At 43.5% G+C, this 12,277-nt stretch overlaps 1 protein-coding gene across 1 annotated transcript; it reads right to left on the bottom strand.

The window, feature by feature from the left end:
* Window positions 1-160: 160 nt before the first annotated feature.
* LOC133488542 (ankyrin repeat domain-containing protein 33B-like) lies at window positions 161-11,110 on the bottom strand. Its single transcript, XM_061796499.1, has 5 exons — window positions 9,915-11,110; window positions 5,229-5,358; window positions 3,693-3,833; window positions 3,435-3,598; window positions 161-1,411 (listed from the first exon to the last, which is right to left on the bottom strand). The coding sequence occupies exons 1-5, from the start codon at window positions 10,395-10,397 to the stop codon at window positions 764-766; spliced, it is 1,566 nt and encodes a 521-aa protein (XP_061652483.1). The 5' UTR covers window positions 10,398-11,110; the 3' UTR covers window positions 161-763.
* Window positions 11,111-12,277: the final 1,167 nt, after the last annotated feature.

Raw genomic sequence — 12,277 nt, 5'->3', positions numbered from 1 at the left:
AAAGTATCCAAACGAACTTTTAGTCTTATGCCATTTTTCCAGTTAAAACAACTAGTCGACAAATAAAAAAATAATCAATAAGAAACTCAAACTGGAAAATTGGCCAGGGTATGAATAATTTCAGGTTCACGTCTGCATTTCACTAAGTCAGCATAGTATATCAGATGGAGTAAGGAGCTTTTTATTTCCATTAAGTGCACAATGGCCACATTCGGTTTGAGACAACAGTACCCTATGAAATATCATTCAGCAATCAAGAACATGGTGTTTAGAGTTTAATCCATACGTATGGCCTGATTCATCGTATCGTAAGTGAGGCAGAAAAAGTATTGTGAATATGTTGAGTGAACAAATTAAGTAGAAACAAGGCAATGGATCCAACGTCAGCCATCCTAGCAAGCAGAAGAGAAAAACTCACTTCGACAGGTTAATTGTCCAGTTCTCCCATAGTGTGAGGACTTCAAATGCGTTTACAGTATTTGGTGGTTGGAAGTCACTTCATCCATCCGTTTTCCATACCGCTTATCCTGTTTGAGCTGGAGCCTATCGCAGCTGACTTTGGGCAAAGTCTACATCCTTGACTGGTACACAGTCAGTCTCAGTACACATTCAGCATATAGACAACCATTCGTCCTCATGTTCGCACTGCCTTTTAGTGGAAATTCAACCCACGCTACCTGCACAGAAGTCAAGCGAATGAACCACTACACCATCAGTGTCTGGTTGCATCAAGTGATCTCAGATAATGCGATTTGCCGCTCTCTCATGTTCGCCTTGTCGGTAGTAACAGTCTCTCCTCCTTCTTTCTCTCTACCCTCTTCATTTTGTAATCCCACTTTGGGATTTGGAGGTGATTATAGTTCTTACACCGTCTGAGTTTTTCTGGCTTAAAAGTAGGATCTGGGGCTTTGCATAGCCTCACTTTTGGTATCACAATGCCTGGTCGCACACTGCTCCTCCTCAGCAAATGAAGCGGTAGAAGACTCGCCCGCCTTATGGCCACTGTGGATGCAGCCGCCATGTCATTCAGTAGCTGAGGCTGGAGGCTGGCCCGCCGATCCCTTGCCTTGGGGATAAGGAGGACCCGTGAGTTCTGGAAAAATCTCTTGTAGTGGTTCAGCCTGTCTGGGCCAAGGTGCTTTAGCTCATCCAACCGTTGTCTCCTGAGAATTTCCTGCACTGCGTAGCGTCGTTTCCCAATGCACGGGGGGCTTCCTGGGCACACAGTCCGACAGGCTGTAGCAACAAATGGACTGCTGAGACTAGTAGTGATCCGGACCATGTGCTCGAGAACACCGTCATCCACAGGGTTCACCTTGTTGTTAAGGTAAAATCTGTAAGGGCAACAGGACAGAAGGTCGATCGAACGCTTCCAGCAGGACTTGGGCTCTTCAGCCTGGGCAACCAGATCCTACAGAAGATGAAGAATACAAAATAATATTGTTTAAAGGAAGAACGTTTTTTTTTAAAATCCTTACACCAATGTCCTCTTAGGAGATAAAAAGCATAGCATGCTTTTGTTGGACGAGAACAGTTTTTAGGTTCAAACTCCACTATCTTAAGATACTACTCGCATATGGATCTGTAAAACTGTGGATAATGCTTGGCTACACTGTTCCTGTATAAAGTTTGCATGTTCTCTCCTCTGTCCCCTCTTGCATGGGATTTGTCTGAGTACTGCGGCTTCCTCGCACATTCCAAAAATACAGGTTAGGTTAACTGAAGACTAAATTGTCCTATAAAGGTGAATGTGAATGATTGTTTGTCTGCATGTGACCTATGACTGATTGGCATCCAATCCAGGATGTACAACCCCAATTCCAATGAAGTTGGGACGTTGTGTTAAACAAATAAAAACAGAAAACAATGATTTGCAAATGATGTTCGACCTATATTTAATTGAATACCCTACAAAGGCAATATATTTAATGTTCAAACTGATAAACTTTATTGTTTTTAGCAAATAATCATTAACTTAGAATTTTACGGCTGCAACATGTTCCAAAAAAGCTGGGACAGGGTCATGTTTACCACTGTGTTACATCACCTTTTCTTTTAACAACATTCAATAAACATTTGGGAACTGAGGACACTAATTGTTGAAGCTTTGTAGGTGGAATTTTTTCCCATTCTTGCTTGATGTACAGCTTCCGCTGTTCAACAGTCCGGGGTCTCCATTGTCGTATTTTACGCTTCATAATGCACCACACATTTTCAATGGGAGACAGGTCTGGACTGCAGGCAGGCCAGTCTAGTACCCACAATCTTTCACTACGAAGCCACGCTGTTGTAACACGTGCAGTATGTGGCTCGACATTGTCTTGCTGAAATAAGCAGGGTCGTCCATGAAAAACACGTTGCTTGGATGGCAGCATATGTTTCTCCAAAACCTGTATGTACCTTTCAGCATTAATGGTACCTTCACAGATGTGTAAGTTACCATACCATCACAGATGCTGGCTTTTGAACTTTGCGTCCATAACAGTCTGGATGGTTCTTTCCCTCTTTGGCCCGGAGGACACGACGTCCACAATTTCCAAAAACAATTTGAAATGTGGACTCGTCGGACCACCTGTCCCAGCATTTTTGGAACATGTTGCAGCCATAAAATTTAATGATTAAAGGTAATGATTATTTGCTAAAAACAATAAAGTTGATCAGTTTGAACATTAAATATCTTGTCTTTGTAGTGTATTCAATTAAATATAGGTTGAACATGATTTGCAAATCATTGTATTCTGTTTTTATTTATGTTTAAAACAACGTCCCAACTTCATTGGAATTGGGGTTTTATATACATACACACACACACACACACACACCTATATATACACTAAATATTGGGGCAATCATTCTTCTGATATTTTCAGAGGTTGAAGTGGACATAGAGATGTTCATATAAATTTTGGTGACAATTGCTCACAGTTTTTTCGACATTAAGCTATGTTAAGGTTTTTCGCTGTCGTGAGCATTTAGAGGAGTCGCCAAAAGGTCTCCAATCAAATTGAACCATTCAGTCCAGGAACGCGTCTGATTGAAAGCATGATATATATTCCATCCATCCATTTTCTGAGCCGCTTCTCCTCACTAGGGTCGTGGGCATGCGGGAACCTATCCCAGCTATCATCAGGCAGGAGGCGGGGTACACCCTGAACTGGTTGCCAGCCAATCGCAGGGCACATACAAACAAACAACCATTCGCACCTACGGGAAATTTAGAGTTGTCAATTAACCTACCCTGCATAATTTTGGCATGTGGGAGGAAACCAGAGTGCCCGGAGAAAACCCACGCAGGCACGGGGAGAACATGGAAACTCCACACAGGGATTGAACCCCGATCCTCAGAACTGTAAGGCAGATGCTCTAACCAGTCATCTACCGTGCCGCCATGATCTATATTGTGTGTGGATATATAACATGTAAACAATGCTCACCTCAAGCAAGGGCCACTCCAGGTTGAAGGAGTCACAGAACTGCTCAGCACAGGGCTTCAACATTACCTGATACATCTGATAGGCTGTCTCATAGCGACCAGTGAAGAGAGCCCACTCCCGTGGGGTTATCCTGCGACCATTGTCCCTGGCTTGCACGTCACCTCCTGTAAATATGACAAACTTGTATACTGCCTGCATTGATTCTGCATGCATCTTAAAGAGACATGTTTTTACATTGCAGTAGTACTCGTAGTTTACCAGCCAGCATGAGCGCTCTACACGTGTCGGCTCGACCCTGCATTGCGGCCTTCATTAAAGCTGTGAAACCGTGACAGTTCCTCCTCTCAAGATCCAGTCCAGGGAAGTAGTTTAGCAGGTAGTGAGAGATGAACACATGACCTGCACACAAGTTATGGTTATTGCTATGTAAGAGGGACAAAATATTACAAGTACAGTTGTATGTATTAATAACTACCACTAAAATCACAATTGTTGCCTTGTGACAGTGACAGAGATGCTACATTACTGCAAGGTATATGTCCCCTACCCACTCTTGTTGCTTTCAATTCACCAGTAATCAGAGTGCATTGACAAGCTGAATTGTGCTTAAAGGGTTTAGTTCGAAACCTGTGTGCACACATTTCACCATCAGTGTTGGGTTGTAAACCAAGTATTCTTTTTTTTTTACTCAACTCACCTATGGTGTTGCTTTTTTTTTTTTCATGAATGGGGATCAATAACTGTTTTAATGAAGCAGAAAATAAGTAAGTCGCAGACCCCAGCAAGTCATTCATCATCGTGAGCAGATGAGAGGCTGAGGCAGAATGTCTGATACGCAGACTGCATCATTATGGAATCTCTTGCTTTGGTAAATGTGATTATTGAAAATGCAAGCACCACATAACATATCATGTCACATTCTTAAAGATGGGCACATTTAAAAGCCTTAGACTCAATCCCCTACAGTAAAGTGCTCCTCTATAAATAATGCATGAGTGAGGGAAGGAAAATTGTCATCTCAGAGATGAATGCACATGGAGTAATTCCTTCCTGGATTGAGAAATGCTGAAAGCATCACTGATGTCATTTTTAAATTCTGTAAGTGCTTGTAAAATTTGTAAGAGTATGATGTGTTCCGCTGATAAGTTACTCTTTCAAAAGGTATGATTGATAACCATCACAAAAGCCATTTTGGAATATCAAATTGGAACAAGACTATGCCTAATGGTCCACTGAGAATGATTTTTTTGTACAGTACACAGTACAGAGCAGATATAACACATATACTGTACTGTATACTCTTTAGACACCAACAGCACTCTGTCTAAATGTACCTAAGACAGTTTGTAAAGAACATTGATTGTTTTCATCTCCTCAGAATTCCTCAGAAAAACTTCTATTATGTTGGTCAACGTTAACGGGAACTGTACTTGATTTAACTGTTCATAAAAGTCAAAAAGAAAGAAAAAAAAACTAGAAATTGTGGCGCATGTTGGTATTTGCAATCTGTCTGTGACAACATTTCCACTCTGATTGTAATGGCAAAAAGAGGAAAATTAATTCCTTTTTCCATATTTTCATCCTGATTTGCACCTAATTTTAAGGGGTTTTGCTCAGCATGTGCCACCCCTACACCAAGTTTCCTGAAAATCCGATGTGTAGTTTGTGTGTACTCCTATCACCGTGGACCCTTTGACTAAGGCAATGAATAGATAATGTTTCCTCACTGATGAATGAACATAGAATTATCTTATTTTTCTAATCTTTTGTGTGATTATGAAGTGCTCTATTTACCTGCTTGCGCTGCTGTAATAAGAGCAGTGTTACCCTCATTATCCTGCCAGTTGACATCAATATAGGGACACTGAGCTAGGGCGATGACCACATCCACATAGCCGTAGTAACACGCCACAATTAGTGCAGACTGAAAAAGAAAGAGGAGTTAAGTTTTCACAATTTGCACAGAGTGGCATGCATGGAATCTGTAATGGAGAGCTGACTCATTTCTCAACAAAATGCTTATGGAAGTCATTGAATGCTCACGTACTGTTCTAGGCACAAAACAATGAAACATAGCAGGTCGATATGCTCTCAAATGAATATTTCTAAATTACACAATGCCGATCCAGAATGCTCTTTGACGTGACACTTTGTTAGCAAACACTTGAACACAGGGACAGCTACAGACAGTTACAACAAAAGCTGTTAAGTAAGTGACTGTTTGGACTGAGGAATTTCAAAGGATTAGGCCTGCATGAGGAAAGATGCAAGCAAATGTTGAGCATTCTGCATCCAAGCTTGTGGGGGGGGTGTGGGGGGGGGGGGGGGGGGTGAAGTATCAGAACAGACAAAGACATTTGAAAAGTTTCAAAAGTAACTCATACTAAAATATTCTATACAGGGGCTCCTGACATATGACATTTTGAGGTTACGAACAGTGCATAAGAAACTAGCTTCCGCAGCAGCGTAAGAATACGTCGTCACGCAGCACGCTCACTTAATGTCGTACTTACTGTTTTTCGTTGTTTTGTATTCATGGCCTGGAAGTGTTTTCATACTAATATTTACTGTAATTACTAATTCACTACTTCATTATGGTCGATTAGTGATTGTGTATTTCATGGAATTAGAAATGCATTGCTTCCTCCAGGGTCAGAGTCAAAAGACAACTCCTTGTATCGGACAATATGACTTGTTAGCATGGCGCTGATGCCCGTACATCATTGAGAATGCAATTGCGCCAAAGATGTACAGTAAGATATGCACACTTCCTCATGCTATTAGATGAAAAGGACTGGTAGTGTTTACTATTTTTTTTAAATCATAATTGATCTTTGTTCATTGGTCAGAGAGTAAAGTACTTAGCTACTATTACAACAAGTGAAGCAAAGGATCACCTTCATGGGCATTCTCAACATTTACATATCATATTTGTAGGGTCACACACTGATGAAGGATAAGAAGGCCTGGCTCACTGTCTACTCGTAATCAACCCAAAGGTGTACTGGGGGGGGTCGGACTCTGGCCAGTCAAGTTCAGCCATACCAAATTCCCTCATCCATGTCTTTGTGGATCTTGCTTTGTGCACTGGTGCACAGAAATGTTGGAAGAGGAAGGTATAATCCAAACTGTTTGACTGTCCAAAATCTCTTGGTATGCTGAAGCATTCAGAGTTCCTCTACTGGACCTCAAGGGCAAATATTTTGGACATTTCCAACTTTGTGGGAACAGTTTGGAGATTACCCCTTCCTGTTCCAACATGACAAGGTTCATAAAGAGATGGATGAGAGAGTTTGATGTGGCTGAACTTGACTGGCCTGCACAATCCTGACCTTAACCCGAGAGAACACTCTTGGATGAATTAGAGTGGAGACTGAGAGCCAGGCCTTCTAGTCCAACATCACCGTGTAACCTCACAAATGTGCTTCTGGAAAAATTGTCATAAATTCCCATTAATACACTCCTAAACCTTGTGAAAAACCCTCCCAAAAGAGTTTTATAACTACAGAGGGTGGACCAATGTCATATTCAACACTATGGATTAATAATGGGATGTCACATAAATTCATATCTGAGTCGATGCAGGTGAGTGAATACTTTTGGCAATATAGTGTATTTAGCTTACTCTTCTTCTTGTGAGCCCACCACCTGTGGCAGGGACCATAGGGGTCGGGTGCAGTGTGAGCTGGGCGGTGGTCGAAGGCGTGGACCTTGGCGATCCGATCCCCGGCTACAGAAACTGGCTCCAGGGATGCAGAATGTCACCTCTCTGGCAGGGAAGGAGCCTGAGCTGGTGAGTGAGGTTTAAAAGTTCCGACTAGATATAGTCGGGCTCGCCTCCACACACGGCTAGGGCTTTGGTACCAGTCCTCTTGAGAGGTGCTGGACTCTCTTTCACTCTGGTGTTTCCCACGGTGAGAGGCGGCGAGTAGGTGTGGGTATACTTACTGTCCCCCGGCTCAGCGCCTGTAAATTGGGGTTCACCCAGGTGGAAGAGAGGGTAGCCTGCCTCCACCTTCGGGTGGGGGGACGGATCCTGACTGTTGTTTGTGCCTATGCACCAAATAGCAGTTCTGGGTACCCACCCTTTTTGGAGTCCTTGGAGGGGAGGGGAACGGCCCCCCCGACAGAACCCAAGTGGTGTTCTGTTATTGGACTTCTGCGCTCATCACGGATTGTCCATAATGGACAACATATTCAAGCATAAGGGTGTCCACATGTACACGTGGCACCAGGATACCTTAGGTCGCAGTTCGATGATCGACTTTATGGTCGTGTCGTCGGACTTGCGGCCGCGTGTCTTGGGGAAGGGGGAAGCAGTGCACCATCAACACTGTGTATAGTGAGGATGGGGCACTGCTGACCTCGACTCGGGACGTTGTGACTTGGTGAGGAGTATACTTCGAAGACGTCCTAAATTCCACCGACAAGCCTTCCCATGAGGAAGCAGAGTCTCGGGTCTCTGAGGCGGGCTCTCCTATCTCTGGGGTTGAGGTCACCATGGTGGTTAAAAAGCTCCTCGGTGGCAAGGCCCCAGGGGTGGATGAGATTCTCACGAGTTCCTAAAGGCTCTGGATGTTGTGGGGCTGTCCTGGTTGAAACACCTCTGCAACATCGCATAGACGTCGGCAACAGTGCCTCAGGATTGGCAGACTGGGGTGGTGGTACCCCTTTTTAAAAAGGGGCACCGGACGGTGTGTTCCAACTACAGGGGGATCATACTCCTCAGCCTTCCTGGTAAGGTCTATTCAGGGGTGCTGGAGAGGAGGGTCCGTCGGGAAGTTGAATCTCAGATTCAGGAGGAGCAGTTTGGTTTTTGTCCTGGCCATGGAACAGTGGACCAGCTCTACACCCTCGGCAGGGTCCTCGAGGGTACATGGGAGTTCGCCCAACCAGTCAACATGCGTTTTTTGGACTTGGAGAAGGCATTCGACCGTGTCCCTCGGGGAGTCCTGTGGGCGGTGCTGTTCGTTCCCTGTACGACCAGTGTCAGAGTTTGGTCCGCATTGTCGGGAGTAAGTCGGACTCGTTTCCGGTGAGGGTTGCACTCCGCCAAGGCTGCCCTTTGTCACAGATTCCCTACATAACTTTTATGGACAGAATTTCTAGGCACAGCTGAGGCATAGAGGGGGTCCGGTTTGGTGGCCTGAGTATTGCATCTCTGCTTTTTGCAGATGATGTGGTTCTGTTGGCTTCATCAAGCAGTGATCTCCAACTCTCACTGGAGCGGTTCCCAGTCAAGTGCACTCTCCAGGTCGGGGATGAGATCCTGCCCCAAGTGGAGGAGTTCAAATATCTTTGGGTCTTGTTCACGAGTGAGGAAAGAATGGAACGGGAGATCTACAGCCGGATAGGTGCAGTGTCTGCAGTGACACTTTGTATCGGTCCGTTGTGGTGAAGAAGGAGCTAAGCCGAAAGGGGAAGCTCTCTATTTACCAGTCGATCTACGTTCCCACCCTCACCTATGGTCACGAGCTGTGGGTCTTGACCGAAAGAACAAGATCCCGGATACAAGTGGCTGAAATGGGTTGCCTCCGCAGGGTATCCGGGCTCTCCCTTAGAGATAGGGTGAGAAGCTGGGTCATCCGGGAGGGGCTCACAGTAGAGCCGCTGCTCCTCCGCATTGAGAGGAGCCAGATGAGGTGGCTCAGGCATCTGTTTAGGATGCCTCCTGGACGCCTCCCTAGTGAGGTGTTCCGGCCACGTCCCACTGGGAGGAGATCCCGGGGACGACCCAGGACACACTGGAGAGACTACGTCTGTCGGCATGCTTGGGAACGCCTCGGGATCCCCTCAGAAGAGATACAGGAAATGGCTGGGGAGATAAAAGTCTGGGACTCCCTGCTAAAGCTACTGCCCCTGCGACCCGACGTCAGATAAGCGGAAGAAAATGGATGGATGGATAGCTTACTCTTTACATAGCATGATGGCTTTAAACAAAATAATGGGTTTACATACTGTATGAACGGTGGGCTTTATTAGATTTGGTTAAGGTCTCACCACGATCTGAAAAGCAAGTGCGTCAATCTCGGGAAATCTTTTAAGTCTTCGTTAATACCAAGAAAGAATGTTAAAATGACCTTGGACCTTAGAAGTTCCACTGAACTTTGGAATAATTTAAATAACTACATTTACTAATGATGCCAATATGTTTCTTTCCACTCATCAATTTCAATGATAAAAATTATACTATTGTGCATAATTCCATCCATTATTATTTTCAGATCTCTCTGCTATATCAGTATGTTACCTTTACTCAGGGATCAGGTCAATGACTAAGCAAGCCTTTTAAAAGCTGAGTCCAATGCCAATCTGCTGTTCGTGTGTCACTTCGCAGTGGACACTCCCCATCTGTTACTTGGGAGATTAACCTAATGCTGTGACCCACTTGTCAATTAGATGCCATCATATTTCCATCTTGCAATGTCGCAACATCCAAACACAAAGCTGTAGACAATTTTTTTTTCAGGGGACTCTTACTCTTCTGTTTTGGTCTGTCTCCTGCACTTCCTCCTCAGTCAGTCCTTGTCTGATCATGATCTTGACGATGACGGTGTTGTTATTGCAGCAGGCCTTAAAGAAGGATATTGGCTCTGGGCTCCCGCGACACGGTGAGCGTAGACCGCCAGATTCCACTGAAGTGTCAAGCGGGTAGAAAGAATCGTCAGATGCAATGCTCCTTGTGTCCGAGTTATCCGACAGTGCCTCAAAGTCCAGTTCTTCAAACTCCTGGTAGATATCGTCCTCATCCTCCCAGTAATTTCGTGTGTAATCAGCCTCGTCATATTCTCCTGATTCCTCACCATCTTCACTGTTCTTGTCGACCTCAGTGAAGGATATGACAGGTGTGTCCATAGCTGTTTTGTTTGTCTCAAGCTCAATTTTGCCTGGTCCCATTCTTCTGGCAACTCCATTCTCCTGAAGTTTTCCAGCTTCACCTTCTTTCTCCGTTATTAAAACCATTTAATCCAACCCTCCTCCCCACTCACTTGTTTGAATTACAGTCGGATGCCAGGACATATCTAGGATGACCTAGAGTTTGTCCTTTGGCACACACACAGAATCGAGTCCAAACATCATGATGTGAGGCCACTGCACTTGCGAGCGATCTTCTGTCAATGTTTTAAATGTCCCTAAGTTGAAACGGAGGTTGTAACGCTTGGATAAAGTTGCTGCACATCACTTTTTAAACATCAGCAGAGTTAAACATTCCTCAAAGTCTCCCATGATTTCCTAAATGTTGAAAGGTTGCCATCCATGTCCACTTTGGAAAACACCAACCTTTGTTCTGTCACAGCATCAGTTAACATCCATGTAAACTCCCAGTCTTGTCGAGAAATAAGAGAAGATGATGCCATCTTTTTGGAAACGGAGCACGCAATCATCTTGGTAAGATATATTCAAAGCGGCCACCAACAGCTCTTATTTAGTGCTTCCTTATGGAGAAACACTGGGATTATTTTGCGTAGTCGGCAGCAGGAAGAGAGATTTCCTGACGCACAATAATCCTTTTAGTTGCTCTCTCTGCCACTTCAGCCTTTCACCCAGTCAGTTAGGTCTCTTTGCATGAAAAGTTAAATTTAGCCATCTAAAATGAGTGGCGTTGTATTTGCCAATAAATATTTCAATACTATACATTATTTACAGTCCAGGTAGTACTCCCCCGCCCTCCCCAAATTCTTGTGAGACAAGCTGTACCTAACACTGTGGCATTAAATTGGATTTTCATCCCATGTGATTTATTTTGAATGTTGGGAACCGTAGCAGAAATGGGACCGCACTTTTTCGTGTGGTGGGTCAAGTCTGAGCGTCAACTTCTCGTGGAATACTCTCTCATTGCTGTTTTATTATTTCATCATGGTTTAAATATATATATATTTAAAGTTGGAGGAAATTATATGACTTATAAATACCTTGTTTAAAGTTAATATTCTCATAATCTGTTCTTGGCTTCACATACTGTTAAGACTGTGTGAAGAGGGGCAAAGGCAATTGGATTTGGCATAAATAGCATACATCCTATTTCCCGGAATAGGCTTCCTCGCAGAAAAGACACCAGTCATTTTAAATAACTGTCTTGATTTTATTATTTGAGACTGCTAGTTTCCGTCTTTTTGTATTGTTGATAATGAAATCTTAGCGATATATAAGATACCCATCCATTTTCTATGCAGGTACTTGCTTGTTCTCATTAGGATCACATTCAGTGAGCCAAAGCATACCGCAGCTCATTCGGGGAAAGCGTTAACAGACAATTGTACGGCACATATAGATTCAAACTGACGTACACACCTTTAGCCTTTAACATAACATGCATGTTTTTGGAATGTGGGAGAAAAACCCACACAGGCACAGTAGGGGATGGTAACTCCACTCAGGAGGGTCAGATTTGAGATTTAAATCCAGAATGAACAGACGAGCAAACCATAAATCACCGTGCTGCCCATGATACGGTGTCAGGAGGATTTTACTTGAGGTGCAATAATTAATCATTAATATCGACAACTAATCGATTATCAAATTAATCGACAACTACTTTGAAAATCGATTAAATAATTTAAAGACCTTGATTAACTTAACATTGTCCAAATCCTTCGAATCTCAGCTTCTCAACAACAATAATTAAATCGTTTAAAGACGATTAACTTAAAATTGTCCAAATCCCTGGAACGTCAGCCTCTCAACAGTAAATATTCTCATATTTCAGTCCTCTATAAAAAGCAGACCGATTATTTTTGTGATTAATCAACATAAAACATTTGCAATTATCTGGAAAACAATTAACATTTGCCTATTTTCTGACATTACGGACCAAACTAGTAAGTGAATCTTAATGAATTTAT

The sequence above is a fragment of the Phyllopteryx taeniolatus genome, chromosome 14 (assembly GCF_024500385.1).
Source record: "Phyllopteryx taeniolatus isolate TA_2022b chromosome 14, UOR_Ptae_1.2, whole genome shotgun sequence".
Taxonomy (NCBI): Eukaryota; Metazoa; Chordata; class Actinopteri; order Syngnathiformes; family Syngnathidae; genus Phyllopteryx; species Phyllopteryx taeniolatus.
This window is presented reverse-complemented; position numbering and strand designations above follow the sequence as displayed.